At 43.6% G+C, this 22056-nt stretch overlaps 1 protein-coding gene across 1 annotated transcript in view; it reads right to left on the bottom strand.

Moving 5' to 3' along the window:
* Positions 1–8010: 8010 nt before the first annotated feature.
* Positions 8011–22056, bottom strand: part of ESYT1 (extended synaptotagmin 1) — a 64475-nt gene continuing 50429 nt past the window's right edge. The window contains exons 21-31 of the mRNA XM_069970056.1: positions 21248–21337; positions 20984–21079; positions 20110–20181; positions 15682–15768; positions 15427–15573; positions 13445–13614; positions 11443–11541; positions 10943–11074; positions 9734–9839; positions 9279–9328; positions 8011–8309 (exon numbers count right to left, since the gene is read on the bottom strand). Coding sequence (XP_069826157.1) covers positions 8276–8309; positions 9279–9328; positions 9734–9839; positions 10943–11074; positions 11443–11541; positions 13445–13614; positions 15427–15573; positions 15682–15768; positions 20110–20181; positions 20984–21079; positions 21248–21337 — 1083 coding nt within the window. The 3' untranslated portion in view covers positions 8011–8275. The remainder of the gene's footprint in view (positions 8310–9278; positions 9329–9733; positions 9840–10942; positions 11075–11442; positions 11542–13444; positions 13615–15426; positions 15574–15681; positions 15769–20109; positions 20182–20983; positions 21080–21247; positions 21338–22056) is intronic.

Below are 22056 nucleotides of genomic sequence, written 5' to 3'. Positions count from 1 at the left end.
CTACTAAATGGGGGCACAGGGTGACCTAACTACCATATAGGGGGCACAGAAGGAGCCTAACTACCATATGAGGGCACAGAGGAGGTCTAATACTATATGTGCTAGAGTAAGAAACCTAACATTATGCAAAAAAAAGTTTTGATCGGGTCAGATGGAAAAGTAAAACTGAACAAGGTGATTAGAGAAGACATCCCGGGATGTTCACCAAGCTTGCCCCCCCCCCCCCCCCCCCCCCCCCAAACCCACTGTAACTATGGCGGCACTAGCTTTAGTCTTTTTCTTCCATAATGCAGCCTGTAAAGGACCTGTGGTGACATCATTGTCACATGGTAAGGTCCTTCAGTATGTTCTCTAAAACTACTGCATTGTCTCCTGGCTGCAGTTTGCCCTGATTTATGCAAAATTGTGGTAAAAAGCTGCCATTTTTATGCAAATCATGGCACAACTGAAGCCTGGAGATAATACACCACTGAAAGTCTGTTTGGGGGGCCATGGGCCCCGGGCTACCACCCGAAACGGACCTTTTTTTTAATCCGCTACTGGTCCCTTGTATTCTGGATTATTGGTATTGATCTTGGTATACTGGATTTGCCCACATCTAGCTGTCATCTAGAGGTTCAGTGTAGTGCTGCAACCAACCAAAACCCAAAATGCAAGGAGACATGCACTGCAGGTTTTACACAAAGTATAAAAGTGTATGTTCAGCTCACCCTCCTTGTGGCACTGCAAGAATGAATGTCTGCCCAGCCACTTGTAGTATCCAAAAAATCAGGCATAACTTTGCATAAAATACTTCTTTATTTATCCACGGATCCGCAATTACGGACAAATTTAGAACCCATTGATTTCTATTGGGCTGTTCACACTGTCCATAGATTTACAGATCTGCAAAAATGACTGACAAGCTCTAGTACAGACCATAATTGCAATTATTGGACCACAGATTGTCCCATAGAAATCTATGAGAATTTCACTCCCTGCTTTAGGGCCCTATTACACAGGACGATTATCGTGCAACTCTTCGTTATAACATTCAAATTTAACCAATAATTGTTTCGTGTAAATACAGGCAACGAACAAGCGACCAACAAGAAATCGTTCATTGGTCGTTTGGTGCAGACACTAAAATCATCGTTAATCGTTTGCTGTTATTCCACATTCGTTCAGTAATCATTGAGTGTATTTCCACATTGTTCCTTCATTTGCTGGGATCCGGTGGAGTAAATGATTGTAGTAATCAGAAACAGCACCAGTCTTGTGCTCAGTTTGCCCCAGTACAGTAAGACCTCGGTTCCCAACGGGCGGCTATTTAAACTTGCCACCATGCTCCTGCTCCTTTCAGCTGCGGGGGACACCCTGTAAAGAAGTGGGGAATCCCATCATAATGAGGGGAATTACAGATTACAGGTGTCCCCCGCAGCTGAGAGGAGCAGGAGCAAGGCGGCAAGTTTAAATAGCCGCCCGCTCCTGCCTCTCACTGTTGCGCGGAACATGGAGCGTTGTTACGCTCTGTGGGCCAGGTGCCCTGCACCTGACTCATGGAGCGTAAAAAACAATTAACCAGATTTATGGGAACCTACAGCTCGGTTCTCGAAATGCTCGGTTCCGGAACAGCCTTTCAGAACAGATTATGTTCGAGAACCGAGGTACCACTGTATATAGGTGCCGACAGTATATGGAGGCAATGGTTCTTTGGTCTGTAAAACCCTGCAACTGAGTGCAGCTTTTAACTGTACTCTAAATGCATCTGTAGGGGTTATCCAGGCTTAGAAAAGCATGGCCACTTTCTTTCAGAAATAGCATGATTCTAGTCTCCGGTTTGGGTTTTGCAGCTCAATTCTATTGAAGTGAATGGAGCTGAATTGTAATACCACACACAACCTGGGGACAGGGGTGGCGCTGTTTTTGTGGCAAAGTAGTAGAAATTTGCCAGTGCAAATCATGATCCTGGCAAAATGGTATGTTTATGTATACTGGAGCAGGTCAAGTCACAGAGCCCAAAGAAAATGAGAAAATGTATAGTGATTACAAGCGTTTAGTAAAACAGAAAGGTCAGAAGAAGTGACAGGTTCTTATATTTGGGCTTTTTCTTTGTAATAATGTGACATTTGTGTTCACTGCTTATGTTCTTTTCATACAATAAATCTTTCATATCATATAGCCCATCAGTCGAACTCAGAACCCCCCCCCCCCCCCTAAGAATCACTTCCTGTTACAGACAGACAGCGAGACCATTTTATTGGATAACAAGTAACAATGGTCCAGGATGAATAACATATTGCTAATGGCATAACAAACAAGTGTACAAGCATACATAGAAGTACAGATAGTGCAAATGTTGCTTATCCTTCTCACAGCCGCATATTTAAACTATATTCATATAATAGAAAAGGTAACACAAAAACACAAAATATAAAAAGCTAAACTTTGGCTTCTGCTGGAATGCAAACAATAGGATAATACTATAAAAGAGGCCTAAAGCGGGAATGAATTCACAGGTCCAGACGACACACTGCTGCTCCAGCTACTAACGTGGTTGACATTAATATAATTTCAAGGAGTCCATTGATGTGGTTGGTGTGACTGAGACATGGCTGGACTCCTCACATGACTGGGCTGTCAATATTCAGGGATTTACGTTGTTCAGAAGGGACCGGGTGGGCAGAAGGGGAGGAGGAGTATGTCTGTATGTCAGAAATGATATTAAAGTGAGTGTAAAAGATGCAATAGTGGGAGATGACTGTGATGATGTGGAAGCATTATGGGTAGAACTACAGAAGGAGGTAAAGAGTGAAAAAATTATTCTTGGTGTAATCTATAGACCCCCCAACATTACTGAGGAGGTAGATGGCCAGTTGAATAGACAAATAGAGCGGGCTGCCCGGGAGGGAACAGTAGTGATAATGGGGGACCTCAACTACCCAGATATAGATTGGGGTCACGGTTCAGCTAAAACCACAAAGGGGAGGGAATTTCTTAACCTCCTGCAGGATAATTTTCTGGGCCAGTTTGTGGAGGAGCCAACTAGAAGTGATGCCTTGTTGGATCTGGTTATTTCTAACAACGCTGAGCTGGTTGGGGATGTCACTGTCCATGAACACCTTGGGAATAGTGACCACAATATAGTGACTTTTAGCTTAAAGTGTAGAAAAGAAAAACATGTTGGGAGGGCAAAAACTCTTAATTTTAAAAGGGCCAATTTTCCTGGGTTAAGGGCAGAACTTCAGGGCATAGACTGGGGGCGGCTGCTGTCACATACTGATACAGCTAATAAATGGGAAATCTTCAAATCCACATTAAATAACTGTACTGCCAAATATATTCCTATGGGTAACAAATATAAACGGTTAAAATCCAATCCCACATGGCTTACAACCGAGGTTAGAGGGGCTATAAATGATAAAAAAGGGGCATTCAAAAAATATAAATCAGAGGGGTCAGCTGTAGCATTTAAACATTACAAAGAAGTCAACAAAACCTGTAAAAATGTAATAAAAGCAGCAAAAATTCACAATGAAAGGCAGGTAGCTATAGAAAGCAAAAGGAACCCCAAAAAATTCTTCAAATATATTAATGCAAAAAAACCAAGGTCAGAGCATGTAGGACCCCTAAATAATGGCGACGGGGAATTAATAACTGGGGATCAGGAGAAAGCTGAGTTACTTAATGGGTTCTTCAGTTCTGTATATACAAAAGAGGATGGAGCTGTGGTGGGTGGGGCCAGTACTAAGGTGGGTGGGGCCAGTGCTGCTAACACATGTAATGTACTGAACTGGTTTACTATAGATATGGTCCAAGATAAATTAAACAAACTCAATGTAACCAAAGCTCCAGGGCCTGATGGATTGCACCCCAGAGTTCTTAGGGAACTCAGTTCTGTAATTTCACTACCCTTGTATGAAATATTCCGTGATTCTTTGCTTACTGGTATTGTGCCGAGGGACTGGCGTAAGGCAAATGTAATGCCGATCTTCAAAAAGGGCTCTCGAACTTCCCCAGGTAACTATAGACCCGTAAGCTTAACGTCCATTGTGGGGAAACTATTTGAGGGGCTTATAAGGGACTACATCCAGGAATATGTAGTGGCTAATAGTATTATAAGTGATAACCAGCATGGCTTTACTAAGGACAGAAGCTGTCAAACCAACCTAATATGTTTCTATGAAGAGGTAAGTAGAAGCCTGGATGGCGGCGCGGCTGTGGATATCGTGTACCTGGATTTTGCAAAAGCGTTTGACACAGTTCCTCATGGACGTCTGATGGGTAAGTTAAAGTCTATCGGTTTGGAAAATTTAATGTGTAACTGGATTGAAAACTGGCTTAATAATCGTACCCAGAGAGTGGTGGTCAATGATTCCTACTCCGAATGGTCCCCGGTAATAAGTGGTGTACCCCAAGGGTCAGTACTGGGCCCTCTTCTGTTTAACTTGTTTATTAATGATATTGAGAATGGAATTAACAGCAATGTTTCTATCTTTGCAGATGACACCAAGCTTTGTAGTACAGTACAGTCTATGGAGGATGTGCAGATGTTACAGGATGACTTAGACACACTGAGTGTTTGGGCGTCCACTTGGCAAATGAGGTTCAATGTGGATAAATGTAAAGTTATGCACCTGGGTACTAATAACCCACATGCATCATATGTCCTGGGGGGAGTTACTCTGGGAGAGTCGCTGATGGAGAAGGATCTGGGTGTACTTGTAGATAATAGACTACAGAACAGCACACAATGTCAGTCAGCTGCTTCTAAAGCCAGCAGGATATTGTCATGCATTAAAACAGGCATGGACTCACGGGACAGGGATATAATATTACCGCTTTATAAAGCTTTGGTGCGGCCCCATCTGGAGTATGCCGTCCAGTTTTGGAACCCGATTCATAAAAAGGATGTTCTAGAGCTGGAGAGGGTACAAAGACAGGCAACTAAACTAATAAGGGGAATGGAGCATCTTAGTTATGAGAAGAGATTAAAAGAATTACATTTGTTTAGTCTGGAGAAGAGACGTTTAAGGGGAGATATGATTAACTTATTTAAATATATAAATGGCCCCTACAAGAAATATGGGGAAAAGATGTTCCAGGTAAAACCCCCTCAAAGGACAAGAGGGCACTGCCTCCGCCTGGAGAAAAAAAGGTTCAAACTCCGGAGGCGACAAGCCTTCTTTACCATGAGAACTGTGAATCTGTGGAACAGTCTACCACAGGATCTGGTCACAGCAAAAACAGTAGAGGGCTTCAAAACAGGGCTAGACAAGTTCTTAGAGCAAAATAATATAGATGCATATGTATAGAACCTATCACCCCTCCCCCTTCCCTGTATCCATCCCCTCCTTGGTTGAACTTGATGGACATGTGTCTTTTTTCAACCGTATTAACTATGTAACTATGTAACTATGTAAGGCTTGGCAAATAGTTTGGGTACAATGCAAATATTTAGGTACGTAGATGTAACAGCTGTAGCTATATTAAATTGTAAAAAAAAAAAAAAAAATCTTCGCTATAATCATAATTCTCCATAAGGTGCGTCTGTGTTTCAGGGTTGTCCAGACAGGGAGTGATTTTTGATATGTTCCTGGGGCTGCTGGGAAAATGGAAGTATACTTACCTGCCCTGCTCCCCCACTGCTATTTTCCTGAGTGCCCATTCCCTGTCATGGTCATCTTTGTTGTAGTTCCACTGAAGCAGACAAAAATTGCACATCAGGAGCAGGCCAGGTAAGAATACCTCTATGTTATTTTATCTGCATAGAAACATAGAAGATTGTCGGTAGAAAAAAAGACCACTTGGTCTACTTAGTCTGTAGCCCCAGCAACATATCAAAAGTCCTTCCCGTCTGGAAAGCCCCTTTAAGGTGGATATACCCATAATGAGGCTGATTTACTAACTTGTTCATGTCAGAAAATTGCCAGGATTGCTGCCAGATCTGCCATATGTATTATAAAACTTATTCAGCTTTTAAAAACCAATAGCCTATCTGTAGAATGGGCCATCAAGATTAGATTGGCAGAGATCCAACTCACAGTACCACTGCCAGTCTGCTGGAGAAAGGCTTTATCAGGCATGTTGCATTTTAGGGTGGGTTCACATTGAGGAATTCTCGCGGATAAACTCTGCGGAGTTCCGACGGCTGTATGCGCTCACGGCCGTGCGCCTTTCCGCCGGCTCCATAGACACCATTCTATGGGCAGGCTGATTCCGCATTCCGCCGAAAGAATTGACATGTCAGTTCTTTCGGCGGAATGCGGAAACAGCCGGCCCATAGAATGGTGTCTAGAGCCGACTGAAAGGCGCGCGGCCGTGAGAGCATACAGCCGGCGGAATTCCACGGAGTATATCCGCGAGAATTCCTCAATGTGAACCCACCCTTAGAGTGCTTGATCCTTATTTTCTGCAGGACATAAACCACAGATATACAGGAGCAGACAAGAATATCCTATCACATTGGTACACCTCAGCACCTGTGGACGTAACATGTAATACATTCAGAATTTATCTTTAGTTGCAGTAAGCATCAGCTCAGAGGCAGTGTTGCTTTAAACCAATATACACATATTCAGTTGTCTCTTGACCCGCATGAGAGGACATCTCACAAGATGGCAACAAACGCTTAAGCTACAAAAGGTATAAAATGTAATTCGCAGGAATATGTTATGTCTCTAAATCGGGTGTACTCTGCCCTCCCTGAACTGTGAACATGATAAATAGCAGCGATCATACACCACTGAACGTTAGATCTTAGCATCCTGGTGCACACCAAGAACAATGGAACGCTCTATCCAGCTGAATGCATTGTGTTAGAACATTATGAGGCAGGTGAGGCACTACTTCGCAGTGGATGGCGTGTATAAAGCTACAAAAAAATACAGTAACATAAAATAATCAAATGTAACACTGAAATGTTAACAGGACAAAAAGTAACAAAGTTAGGTGTACACTACACTCTGGAGATCAGCTCTCCTGGACATCTTTCTAGATTGCAGCACAAGGTAGATGGAATGCATTCCTTTTTATTCCCTTAAAGTGTCCCTGTCACTTTAATAAAAAAAAAACAACAACTTTTGACAAAAAAGTTTTAATTGATTAGGGTCTGGGTGTTCAGACCTCCACCATTTATTAGATACAGCCGGGTGAAGCGCTTGGCTAAGCACTTCAACCCTCAGCTCAATCAAGGAGATGCATTCCATTGTAAGTCTATGGAGCCGCCTCCTGCAGTGTGATAGAGAAGTGCTCAGCTGTAACTAATCATTGGTGGGGTTCTGAACACCGAGACCCCAATCAATCAAAACTTTTGATGTGTCTGTGCGACAAAGACACATCATAAAATGTTTCCTGTCTCCTCCATTCCACTATATGGGTCTGAATATTAGTCTTAAAAGATGCAGGAGAAAACAGATCTGCCCTAGGTGATGTTATCCTGACCTAACGGGTAACAGGGATTCATATTCCTTTAAAAAAAAAAAAAGTAAAAAAAAATATATAAATGCAGTTAAAACAGCCCAAATAGCTATTAAAAAAGGTAAAAACTTATAAAAATTGGCTAAATGCTATCTACTCACAAAGTATGTAGAAGTGGATGTAACCGGAATAACCAGGGTCAGGAACAAAAGAAATGATGTTACTTTAGGGTTTTAGTACAAGTTGCTGGAAACCATAGAAGCTAAAATGGGAAAATTATAAAATCAAGAACATCCAGAGCTAACAGGTTCCCAATTGCCAGCATGTTTGTATGTATATATATATATATATATATATATATTACATACACACACCTATGTATGTATGTATGTATGTATGTATGTATGTATGTATGTATGTATGTGCACATACATACTCACACACAGACTACTACTTCCAAGTGGACATTCATCTTTGTAAACTAAAACTAAGCACTAAACCCTTCTCCAGACATTTCGATAAGTCTCCCCTATCAGGTCCTCATGTGACAGGGAGACATCTTTCTAATTGATGTTTCATATCCCCACCTGTTTTCAAGCAGTAACACGTACATACATTAAGTTCTTTACGGAAAGGGCCAGCAGATTGCTGTACATAACTTGGACTACATTCCCTTGTAACAACAACAGCATCGGCATCAGGTCCCATTGTATTGTAAGGTGCAGAAGATCCCAGGAATGTCGCCGCTTCTCTTGATATTGTGAGATGTTCTCTTCTGCTAGAGATGCCCTTAGATTGTCCATCAGGTGAGGAGTTTGGCAGGGAACATCTCCCAGAAGAGAACAATGGCTCATCTTATTGTCATTGATGATACAGGTTACACACTTGTATTCTCTCCCCTCAGGTCGTACCTGGAAATGAAAAAAAAAAAGTTGTGAGAAAGAGAAGGAAAAATACATTTTGGGGAAAGGGAAGGGAGATTGGAAAGCATAAAGCAAAGATGGGGAACCGCCGGCCCTCCAGCTGCTGCTAAACTACAAAACTCATCAAAGCTTTGGCATAAATTGTCATTTTGCAACAGCTGGAGGGCCAAAAGTTCCCCATCCCTGCCATAAAGGGGGACCCGTTCCCCTCACTCCCTGCCTGCACTGTATTTATCATTCTGGCCGGACGTCTACTTCAATGTTTCCATTCGACACATGATAGCCTTCAATAAAGGCTTCTAATCTACACCCCACTGCATGCACTAAATATGTAGTTATGTAAGTGATTACAGGTGCGGTCTGATAACACAATGGGAGTTACAAGAGGGCTTAAAAGTACCCCCCCTGCTTTATAAAAAGGCTCTCAGAGGCTACTTTTGGGTAGTGTACCTATAGAGATCATTGACTGAGCAGAGCTCATTATGAAGTAGCCTTTCAATGCCGGTTATCACAGCTTCATTTTGCACCTAGACGGCATATTACATGACGGTGACAGCTATCTGAGGTCTGTACAGGTTCTGCTTCCTTTGGCAATGCTGCAAATGCATACTGCTGGAAGCATGCTGCAGGGTTAGAACGTGCACCTAGTAATGGGGCATCTACGATGGGCATATGATGGGTAATGGGGCATCTATGATGGTCATTGGGTGTAAAGCCAACCATAGAAAACTACAGACATAGGACAAAATGTCTGCCTCCTACTAAACATGATTGTTTAATATGTCCATGCCTCTTTTATAGGAAAGATGGTGACAAGCGGTTGACAAACACTTCTGACACTTCTTTTATCTCCAGGGCGCAACTAAGGATTGAGCTTGTTGAAGTCAACACCCACATTATTGTGAAATCCCTGAGTGTTATTAGGTAATAACTGGAGGTCTAGTGTACAAGACTTACCATTGATTCAGTCCCTTAGATAAGTCAATCTGGGAAAGGTCAATAATAACCTGTAGGATGAGAAGGAGACAGATCTCATCAGTATCAAACATCATGAAACAGCTTTTATAATGCTACACTTCTGTCCAAAATCTGAAGGATCGGTATGATTGATCAGTCTAATATTTGATACATTGCAGACAGTAATATGAAAAAGTATATGCATTTTTTGTCCCACTTATAAATTAAAGGGTTAGTCCTACCAATAACACATCTCCTTGGATGTGGATAAGAGTAGGATTGCTGGGGGCGGGGGGAGGGAGTGGAATTCCATGCAGAAGGGCACATCAGTCCAATAATAAGCATACATTAGGATATACTGCTGTGCATAAGCCTATGTGAAAGGATGATCAAATGTTTTTATTCATTAAGAAGAATGAATGAATGAATGAATGAAGCATTTCTATAGGCTGTACCTTCCCAAGCAGCTCTTTTGAACTTGACATGAAGGACACACTGTTCTTAACAGAGATTTCTAGTTTTCGCTTTCTTGCTTCTTCCAATGGTATTTCCCACTCCAACCTGCAGAAAACACAAGGATATGTAAGGGCTATATAGATTTACCAGTCCTTGCATCATACGTTTGGCTCTCTGATCAACACACAGCGTCTACAACTATAGGCTGGGTTCACACTACGTATATTTCAGTCAGTATATGTATATTTCAGTCAGTATTGCAACCAAAACCAGGAGTGGATTAAAAACACAGAAAGGATCTGTTCACACAATGTTAAAATTGAGTGGATGGCCGCCATTTAATGGCAAATATTTGCTGTTATTTTAGAACAACGGCTGTTATATTGAAATAATGGCTGTTATTTACGGTTATATGGCGGCCATCCACTCAATTTCACCATTGTGTGAACAGATCCTTTCTGTGTTTTTAATCCACTCCTGGTTTTGGTTGCAATACTGACTGAAATATACTGACTGAAATATACGTAGTGTGAACGCAGCCTTCGGCTGGGTTCACACTACGTATATTTCAGTCAGTATTGTGGTCCTCATATTGCAACCAAAACCAGGAGTGGATTGAAAACACAGAAAGGATCTGTTCACACAATGTTGAAATTGAGTGGATGGCCGCCATATAACAGTAAATAACGGCCATTATTTCAATACAACAGCCGTTGTTTTAAAATAACAGCAAATATTTGCCATTAAATGCCGGCCATCCGCTCAATTTCAACATTGTGTGAACAGAGCCTTTCTGTGTTTTTAATCCACTCTTGGTTTTGGTTGCAATATGAGGACCACAATACTGACTGAAATATACGTAGTGTGAACCCAGCCTCAAGGTGTATGGAGTCGAATACTCTACAAGAAGCAGTACCTCTAGAAGAGAGTATTTTTGTAAGACAACTTTCAGACAAGCATATTATATATGGATTGCCGCACACCTCTCTGCTATATACAGAGATCGATGGGAATCAAGGAGACAATGATTGATTTAAAAAAAAATAGTTTTAAGTGCTCTAACACTTTAATACACATGTGATCATGAGGCCTTTGTCCTTGTGGGTTTTCCTTGGATTTGTTCCATGTCTATAGCATTGTTAAACAGGTCGGCAATATACCCCACGTCTTTACCGTCAAACACATAGTGATCATGTGAAGGCGCTTACTTTTCATTGAACTCTGGATTAAAGGTCCGTTTCTTGACACTTGTTTTTCGTTTTGTAGCACGGTTTTTATCTGGTAACAAGACAGCTGACAAGTAGGGATCAGGAAGCTCCTTGAAACTGACGCCTAAATTCCTGACAGGGGCCAAAAAGGAAACATTAAATTCACATTACAATAAACCCATAATGACCATGGCAGACAGCTTGAAAAACTGATCTTAACCCCTAAAGGATGCAGCCAATTTTTATGTTTTTATCATCGCCTTTACTTTTAAAAGCCATAACTTTTTATTTTTTTTCTGTCTAGACACCTAACAGAGCTCCTTAGAATAGCCAATGGGGGTCCCCAATCAATCAGCTGATTTAAAGGGGCCATTGTGGTTATGCAGTCTCTTCACTTCCTACTAAACCCAGTGCACTGAGCAGCAACTTTCCTGGTATATCAGTGAATATATTCATGTACTATCAATAATGTGCTAACAAGAAACACATATGAAGCTTACCTGCAGCGATGCATCACTGCTAAAAGCTTGCCCTCTTTAGCTGGATAATACACTGTCACTTGTAGCTGACTTGCTTTGGATTCCATGGCATCTGGATCACTGTGGGGAAAACATCAAAGGTCATTTACTTCTTATTGTTTCCTATTTATATTATTGTAATTGTCCCAGGCTTCTTCCCTGTACAATTTATTTGCCTCAAGTTGGAAAGATTCTTTGTCAGCAATTACAGATTTTGAGGTACTACTGGGTTTGGGCATTATTTTCTGGGGATCTTTCAGGACCACTCCCAGGGCAGATAGAGAAACACCTATCAGACTTTAGAGAGAACCTATTATAACAGGTTCATGTGGCCTTGATTGAAAGATCTCTCCTTATACCCAAACAGACAGAGACCTATTAACCCTTAGGGGACACAGCCAGTTTTCATTTTTGCGTTTTCGTTTTTCCCTCCTCGTGTATATAAGGCCATAGCGCCTGCATTTTTCCACCTAGAGACCCAAATGAGCCCTTATTTTTTGCGCAACTAATTGTACTTTGCTAAGGCAGATGTAATTTTTGCCTAAAATGTGCCGGGAAACCAGAAAAAAATTATATGTGTGGTGAAATTGAAAAAAAAAACGCATTTCTTTTATTTGGGGGAAATGTGTTTTTACGCCATTCGCCCTGGGGTAAAACTGACTTGTTATGCATGTTCCTCAAGTCGTTACGATTAAAACGATATGTAACATGTATAACTTATATTGTATCTGATGGCCTGTATAAAATTCAAACCGTTGTTAACCAATATACGTTCCTTAAAATCGCTCCATTCCCGGGCTTATAGCGCTTTTATCCTTTGGTCTATGGGTCTGTGTGAGGTGTCATTTTTTGCGCCATGATGTGATCTTTCTATCGGTACCTTGATTGCGCATATATGACTTTTTGATCGCTTTTTATTACAATTATTCTGGATTTGATGCGACCAAAAATGCGCAATTTTGCACTTTGGGATTTTTTTGCGCTGACGCTGTTTACCGTGTGAGATCAGGAATGTGATTAATTAATAGTTCGGGCGATTACGCACGCGGCGATAGCAAACATGTTTGTTTATTTATTTATTTGTTTACTTTTATTCATAAAATGGGGAAAGGGGGGTGATTCAGACTTTTATTAGGGGAGGGGGTTTTGTGTTATTAAAAATACTTTTTTCTTTTACTTTAGACATATACTAGAAGCCCCCCTGGGGGGCTTCTAGTATATGCACTCTGATCTCTCATAGAGATCCATGCAGTATAGTTATACTGCATGAATCCATGAGATCGGTGTTCTATTACTTTTGGCTGCTGCAGCCAAAAGCAATAGAATGCCGAGCCGGGATCAGCGCCATTACGGAGCAGACCCCGGCCCGGTATGGATGCAGGGATCGCCCCCCCGCAATCGCGCCGCAGGGGGGCGATCCCCCCACTAGACCACCAGGGATGTGTAACCGCAAGTATTTAGAAGCAGCTGTCAACTTTGACAGCTGCTTCTAAGTACTTAATTAGCGGGCACGGCGATCGGACCGTGCCCGCTAATAGCCGCGAGCCCGGGCTACTCGCGGCACCCGGGATCGCGGCAGTTCAGAGGGTGGTCGCCGCGCGACCCCCCTCTGAACTCCCATAGCGGCACGAGGACGTTAAATAACGTCCTGGTGCAGCTATGGGTTAATCAAGACGTACGTGTGTGTGTGTGTGTGTGTGTGTGTGTGTGTGCATAATATAGATAGATAGATAGATAGATAGATAGATAGATAGATAGATAGAGATATACACACACACACACTAAGTATCAGTCCTTTTAGGATTGCTGTGCCATGGGAAGTAGCAATGACCAGAAGTGTCAGTGATTGGTACTACCAGGCAAAATCAGTGTTTATATCGATGTTTCCCATGCACACGAGGGTGGAGAAAATGAGACACCCCCATACATGCTGAGAGTGTCATCACCTGTACTTCTTTCTAGCAGTATAGATGTGGGTGCTCACCTGTTTGTATTGGCTAGTCTGTGTCTCAGCTCCCCTGCAGAGCTCTCGTCATTGTCCACAGCAGACTCTAAGGTAAATGATGAATCCGGATGGTTTGGTGGTTTTGAGGGTGCAGAAGAGCTCAGGCTAAGAGCAGCGAGCTCTGGACTGACATTAGGTGAAGAGATGATCTGAAAACAAAAATTATTTTAGTGTAAAACCGCAAAATACTGTATTGTTAGGAATATGTAAATATGCATACAGTTTTGTGCACCACTTAAAAGTGGTTCAGTGCAACGCTTTCTATAATTCCTTAACATTCAATGGAAGTGACTTTATAGGCTGCTATCCCTCAAATAGCCACGACATAAGTCAAAGATCTGTGTCACACTGCCTGGGTTTTATTGCATCGACATTAATAAAGTGAATGTGGTCACGCTGCAGCACAAGATGCTTAATGTATTTATGGAGAAATTGTGTGCTGGAACACGTTCACTTTTACCATCTGTATCATTGTGATCTTTGTCTGTGCTTGTGTCTTGTGGAAAGAGTTGCCATGTAGCCCTTGCCTTACTTTGAAAAGCTGCAGCACATCAGACCGATTCATAACTGTCAATGGGGCCAAGCTTCGCTGGGAGAAGTTGCAGTGGAGCCATCCAACATTGTTCCCAGACTCTTTTTAAAATGTAATTCTCCAGGACTGACTTCAATCCTTATGTAGTGTCCCAGTACAGGTGTGCCACTAAGTTTTTATTGCAACTGGGCAAAGTAACTCACTCAGGTTCCCACAGTGGGATATAGTCAGAGTGTATTCTGTGTTTTTCCCACTAGGTGACACTACTGTGTTTTTGTATGCCTTATGTTATGCACAGCTGAAGGAAGCATTGGGTTAACTGTTTGTTACATGTTTATTTTCCTCCTATCACAGGTGCAGGTCTGGATTCCTCTCACTTTTCTACCTATCCTCTTTCTTCTCTTTTTGCACAACACAGCCCCACCAATCACAAGGGGGTTTGCCCCTATGAAAGGAGGTTAGTTCCTGGTGGGAGGGTCTTCTAGTTTCAGTGACCAGAGAGAGTAACAGAGTGTAGTTCCAGCTGCAGTGAGGTCAGGGACCAAAAGACTTTTTCTATTTTTTCTTATGCAAGCAACTACCACTAGCATGCAGTGCTAGACCACTCAGGAGGAAAGGACATCCTCTGAGGATCACCTTGTCCACATCAGGGATACTTTCTACAAGATACAGGGCAGCATACCTGGGTTAGCTACTGACCCCAATAGCACAATGCTGCTTCTTGCCTACGTATCCTGCTGTAACGCACGGCTGTTCTCAAAAGTTTCGGGAAGTCTGCTCAGGACCTTGTACTACCTTAATAGGACAGATATCCCAACACTGTAGTGCATAAGGCAGTCAGATTCAAGTTAACTATACATGAGTACGAGCATCTTCTTCTTTTCCTCTCAAATACACTATCCCGGCAGAGTACACAGCTACCTTGTACAGGGCCCTCAAGACGCTCCTCTACTCTCACTTCTACAGTTACTGCTTCTTCTACCTCTTGCCTGCATCTGCAGTTACTGAAAACTTATTTTCGTATTGCACTGAAGAATTTAAGTAAACGGATGTTATTCTGGTTAAGCTACTGGACTCTGTCTATCATCTTGCACCTACGCACAAGGTTACACTTGGGCTATTTAAACCTGCGGGAGCAGGCCTGTATGTGTCCTGCTCCTGGAGCCGCACCCGTTACCGAGATATCACAGTCGAAAGTCCGGCGTGCGAGTCAGAGAGTCGTCATACGCTCATAGAGAATGATGGCTGCCTTCATTCTCTATAAGCGTCGGACTCATCTGACGCGCACCGGGCTTCCAGTGGTGATATCTTGGCAACGGGAGCGGGACTTCGTGCACGGGGTAAGTATAAGGGGGGAGAAAGTCATAAGAAGCACAGTGCAGAACGCTGTAGATGCATTTATTGTCTATCCTAACACACAGAGACTCACCCTCATTTTAAGTCTCATGAGAACCTCACTGTTTGCTCCAGGAGAAGTTAGAGGGAACCAGCCATCAAGGGTCATAGACTCAGCAGTCATGAGGTCAGCAAGCGGCATGGTGAGAGACCCTAGGGACTTATTAGAATCATCTTGGACCTTAAAGAAAACAAAGAACCAATATCACCATCTGTCAAGATAAAAGAGAATTTTGTTTCCAAGAACTGCCAATGGAAGGAAATCTTCAGACTATGGTTTTCTACTCACTTGAAGCTGCAAAGTCTCATTTTTGGGGTTCTTGACAAGGAAGGCACAGCTCTCATCCCACACTGGCTCACTGCTTTTCGCGAAGACCTATGGTAAATTATTATTAGTATAAGTAACAATAAACAACCTATGCTGTGGCACTCTATGAATTTCTAGATATAGTGTGCGGCTGTTAATTTCTCTATGATCTTCATTACCTTGCACAAGATGAGCTTCATTTTAGGTCTACGGAGCTCATCTTAAGCAGAGAGGCAGAGATCACAGGGAAAAGCACCCAGCCTCACACTTCTCCCAGCTGTAACTAGAGATCACTGGGGGTCTAAACACTTACATGTCATTTCTTAAATGACTAAACACTTTAAGGCTGGGTTCACACTATGTATATTTGAGGCTGTATTTGTGAGGCTGTATAGCAACCAAAACCAGGAGTGGATTGAAAACACAGAAAGGCTATGTTCACATAATGTTGTAATTGAGTGGATGGCCGTCATTTAATGGCAAATTTTTGCTGTTATTTTAAAACAACGGCTGTTATATTGAAATAATGGCAGTTATTTACCGTTATATGACGGCCATCCACTCAATTTCAACATTGTGTGAACAGAGCCTTTCTGTGTTTTCAATCCACTCCTGGTTTTGGTTGCTATGAGGACCTGACTTGAGGACCAAATACTGCCTGAAGTATACAGTGTGTGAACCCAGCCTAAGGGTATAAACCCACACACCGTATATGCAGCGTATTTACTGCTGCGATACGCAGCAAATACGCAGCAAACACGCAGCAAATACGCAGCAGATTAGATCTAAATAACTGAACACAGCATCAAGTCTGTACTAGGGATGTCACGATACCAAAATTTTGAGTTCGATACCGATACCAGCTTTCGGATTTCGATACTCAATACCAATTCGATACTAAATAAAAAAGTTTGAGAAAAAAACACGTAAAAATACAAATATAATTTCCCTTTTCCCTGACTACAGATATGTTCCCCCCATGCACAACATTTTTATTTATGTGACTTCTTGATCACTTTGTTACATTTTATAGTTCGGACAATTCATATGTAATGGATACATGTATGTTCTTTTTTTTTTTTTTTTACTTTTTTTTTTAAAAAAAGGGAAAAGGGGGGATTATTAGAACCTTTATTTTTTGTTTTATTTTAAAACACTTTTTTTTACATTTTTTATTCCCCTCTAACCTCAAGCATACCTCCCTGTGCACAACAACTCCCAGAATACCTTCTTGTGGGGAGTTGTAGTGCACAGGGAGGTATGCTAGGAGTTGTAGTTCATAAGAAGGTATGCTGGGATGTTTTGAACGGCTGCTGCCGCGCAACTGCAACTCCCAGCATACCTCCTTGTGCACTACACCTCCCAGCATACCTCCTTGTGCACTACACCTCCCAGCATACCTCCTTGTGCACTACACCTCCCAGCATAACTCCTGGTGAACAACAACTTCCAGCATAATTCCTTGTGCTTTGCAACTCCCCACAAGAAGGTATGCTGGGAGTTGTAGTGCACAAGGAGGTATGCTGGCAATTGCAGTTGTGCAGCTCCTGACACAACTCTGTGCAGCATACATTCTTGTGCACTACAACTCCCAGCATGCCTCCTCGTGCACAAAGAGGTATGCTGGGGGATGTAGTGCATAAGGAGGTATGCTGCTGGGAGTTGTAATGCATTAGCAGCCTCCTGGCACAACAACTCCCAGCATGCCTCCTTGTGAACAACAACTCCCCACAAGAAGGTATTCTGGGAGTTGTTGTGCCACTGTATCGGTGGGCCCCGCGGGAATGGAGGGGCGGCGACAGGATTGTGGACCCGGAGGTTGGGGAACTGGCTGGTGTAAGGGACCGCTGCCGCAGCACCGGCGGGTCCCGTATTTGGAATGGTTGAATGACTGCCGCCCGCGGGATTGCGGGCCGCAGTCATTAGCAGTGAGGGGCCGATCCATATGCAGCAGACTCGTGCTGCATATGGAGCGGCTCTGCAGGGGTTAAATGCCGCTGTCGGTTATGACAGCGGCATCTACCCTTTAGGCCAGGGGTACTCAACAACTTTTAGTGAAGGTCCACTTACCGGGGTCCATTGTCAGGTGAAGGTCCGAGCTGAACATCAGTAGGAAACGTGTTTTGTTACTTTGTCACAAACGTTCAACTATTTATATACAGAATTGCTGCTTCTTAGCGGGAAAATTGGCATTTTTTTCTCTCTCACCAGGCCTTTGATATTAGGTACAAAGGGGGTGACTGCCCTGGTAGTATATAGCCCCCCTGTTGCTCCCCCAGTAGTGTATAGCCCCACCTGTGCGCTCTCCTTCAGTAGTATATAGCCCCCTGTTGCTCCCCCAGTAGTATATAGCCCCCCTGTGCGCTCTCCCCCTGTAGAATATAGCCCCCTGTGAGCTCCCCCCAGTAGTATATAGCCCCCCTGTGCGCTCTCCCCCTGTAGTATATAGCCCCCTGTGCGCTGTCCCCCAGTAGTATATAGCCCCCTGTGAGCTCCCCCCTAGTATATAGCCCCCCTGTGCTCTCCCCCTGTAGTATATAGCCCCCTGTGAGCTCCCCCCAGTAGTATATAGCCCCCGTGAGCTCCCCCCAAGTAGTATATAGCCCCCCTGTGAGCTCCCCCCTGTAGTATATAGCCCCCTGTGAGCTCCCCCTGTAGTATATAGCCCCCCCATGCGCTGTCCCCCTGTAGTATATAGCCCCCTGTGAGCTCCCCCAAGTAGTATATAGCGCCCCTGTGCTCTCCCCCCAGTAGTATATAGCCCCCCTTGTGCTTTCCCCCTGTAGTATATAGCCCCTGTGAGGTCCCCCCTGTAGTATATAACCCCCTGTGCGCTCCCCCCAGTAGTATATAGCCCCCTCAGTAGTATATAGCCCCCTGTGAGGTCCCCCCCGTAGTATATAGCCCCCTGTGCGCTCCCCCCAGTAGTATATAGCCCCCTAAGTAGTATATAGCCCCCTGTGAGGTCCCCCCTGTAGTATATAGTCCACCTGTGCGCTCCCCCCAGTAGTATATAGCCCCCTCAGTAGTATATAGCCCCCTGTGAGGTCCCCCCAGTAGTATATAGCCCCCTGTGCGCTCCCCCCAGTAGTATATAGCCCCCTCAGTAGTATATAGCCCCCTGTGAGGTCCCCCCCGTAGTATATAGCCCCCTGTGCGCTCCCCCCAGTAGTATATAGCCCCCTCAGTAGTATATAGCCCCCTGTGAGGTCCCCCCTGTAGTATATAGTCCACCTGTGTGCTCTCCCCTTGTAGATGCCCCCCAGACAGAAAAAAAAAATAACAAAAACAACTCACCTAGCACCTCGTTCCCCGCTGCGGCTGTCTTCGTCTCTTCCCGTCGGTCCGGCCCCCGGCTGATACGCGCTCTGTAGGGATGTCCCGGGGATTCCCCAGCAGGGCGCGCATCAGTGACCTCAGCGTACGCCGCCGGCCTGCACTTCCGGGAAGGACAGGCCGGCGGCGTACACTGAGGTCTGTGGTGCGCGCTCTGCTGGGGAATCCCCGGGACATCCCCAGAGAGCACGTATCAGCCGGGGGCCGGACCGACACTGCCCCCAGCCCCACAGGCGTACTGACATCTAAGGACAGTACGCCTATGGGGCGGGCGGCAGTGCGGTGGGGAGCGGGACGGACCGGATCCAGGGCGGTTAGGAGGTCTGACCAGGGGTCCGGACAGCTGGCCTCCGCGGTCCGGGTTCGGACCGCGGTCCGCCAGTTGAGGACCCCTGCAAATAGCCGGCACTACACATCGCTGTGTGCCGGCTATTTAAATTTGGCGCCGCCGGGAGCGGAGAGCTCGCGGGCAGAGGAGGGGACACCAGGGGGCAGGGGGCGGCACACAGAGAACACGGCCGGCGCTCAGGTAGCTGCCGGCCGTGTTCTCTGCACCATACTTCATGTTGATCTGCACTATTATGCAGATTAACATGAAGTATCGATACCAGGAAATCCTGGTATCGAACCCTTTTTCTGACCGAAATATCGATAGTAGTATCGATATTTCGGTGCATCGTGCATCACTAGTCTGTACCAACAAATCTTCTGCGTATTTGCTGCGTATTTGTTGCGTATCTGCTGTGTATACGCTGTGTGGGTTTGTACCCTAAATAATAAAAACACCTGAACAAATACACCTCATACTGACAGCCAAACCTGGTGCGGGTGACTGGTATAGCTGACAAAAGTATAAAGTGTATGGGGACCTTAAAGCTTTAAGTTGAAGGTTTCTTCAATTCATTTCTTAATAGGGGAAGTGTAATATTAATTTCTTAAGAGGTGAACTGTAATATTAAAGATGAACTCTAAATAGTCAAGTGGAAAACTATGTCCATAAACCAAAACATTAGGAAAACAGGAAATGGAGTATATACAAAGTAAGATATGTACGGTTTTGGTTGTAAACATTACCTTGGTCTTGTAGGTGACTTTCCTGACTGCTATCTGTGCACTTGCTGTAGGAGGTTTGTCACCTTTCTTTGCCTAATTGAACAATGAGGTTAACAAAAAATTAAGGGAGTAAATGACACATGGAGGCACAGAAAAAAAAAATACAGAACTGCAATGTGTGTGTGTGTGTGTGTTTGTGTGTGTGTGTTTGTGTGTGTGGAATAGACACGATGAACAAGATGCTTCCATTGTATTTGTTTTCCACTCAGGCAGAGGCATATAAATAAGTGCACCAAGGTTACCATGTCTGCCAAGCAGGCCGAATGGTCTCTTGAGCCAGCACTCCTTTGCTGACAATTCAGGTTTATTAGAGAGCGGAGTTCTGTACAGAATCAGAATGTGGTACAGAATTGAGACCACAACACCTAGAATCAGCTGGATAGCTTGCCTCTGTCGTCTTATGCTTTCCAACTTCCAGACTGCATTGGTTTACCCTTTCCTGTATACACTCTAGCCACAAATTTAGACAATTCTTCCTCCCACTACACTTTCTTCACTATAAGCCCTCTCAACCAGTGCTAGAGAGAAAGAGTTGGCTGTATTACCAGCTAGAGTGTACAGCAGAAGCAAGATGTTCGTTATAGAATGTACACAGACAAGGCAAAAAGTTGGGCTAATGATGATAACAGAGCAAAGAGTTTGCATTTAAATTAAAAGGAAAGCATGACAGACTCCAGAAAGAGAAACACCTTTAGGATATCACAGTGGCATCATTTACACCAATCTAATTCTTTTTAGATATTCAACTGTTGCAAATTTTTCAAGAACATTGATGCATTTTGTTTATGAAAACAAAAGATGGAAAAGTAGAAGTAGCAAAAATTATAGAACTCACTAGCAGGTTAGCGGCTCGCTCCAGATACACACACAGGAGGGCGCTAGAGAACTCCTCACTATGTGCTGACTGAGAAAGGCTGTTCACCATCAGTACCTGGCAAATTAAATAAGGACAGTTCAATACCATACAAGAGATGCAGGTGAAAAAAAGCAGCGTAAACTGAGGAGAACCAGAGGGGGTGTGTGCATTATAACTTTATCAATGTAGAAACAAAAGCAAAAGACTACAGACCACAGCAGGAAGGCGGTATAAAGACATTACCTGATCGAACTGAGAAGGGTCCGTAAGCAGAGACAAACACTCTACTTTGACATGCAGCCTTCCCGATTTTACCTCCTCCAGGGGCAGCCACTGTGGGACAGTCACAGAGTTAGTGAATACAGCCCTCTCTCCTTTGTGTTATATATATATATATATATACATATATATATATATATATATATATATATATATATATATATATATATACATATATATATATATAAAAACCTTTTTATATGGGGTAGAGACATATCAAAAGATTTGACTGGTCGGGGTCTGATTGTTCAAACCTTAAGTGCTAGTTGGAGCTGGGTGTGTTCTCCGTACCACGTGAAAGAGACGGTCTCATAAAGCAGGTCTATGGAACCATCTTGGTGCGAAAACAGAGAGGGGCACATTTATTAATGTGTGACCCTGCCGTACGCCGTGGAAAGGTAAGTAGCAGGCTTGGCCTCTTTCCATGCCTAATTTATCATGGTTTACGCCAGGTGTATATTATGGCAGAAGTCTACACCTGCTCTGCAGCAGGAGCAGGTCCTGATGGATTTTCTAAGAGGCATGTCTCTTAGTAAATCAGTCTAGGTGAATGGTGCAAGGCTTGATTTAAAACTGGTACACAGGTATGCCAGCCTTAAAGGAGAAGTCCAGCGAACTTTTTTTATTAAAGTATTGTATTGCCCCCCAAAAGTTATACAAATCGCCAATATATACTTATAATGGGAAATGCTTATAAAGTGCTGTTTTCCCTGCACCTACTACTGCACCAAGGCTTCACTTCCTGGATAAAATGGTGATGTCACGACCCAACT

Source organism: Dendropsophus ebraccatus, chromosome 5 (assembly GCF_027789765.1).
Source record: "Dendropsophus ebraccatus isolate aDenEbr1 chromosome 5, aDenEbr1.pat, whole genome shotgun sequence".
Taxonomy (NCBI): Eukaryota; Metazoa; Chordata; class Amphibia; order Anura; family Hylidae; genus Dendropsophus; species Dendropsophus ebraccatus.
Note: the sequence above shows the minus strand (reverse complement) of the source record. Positions and strands in the feature narration are given on the sequence as shown.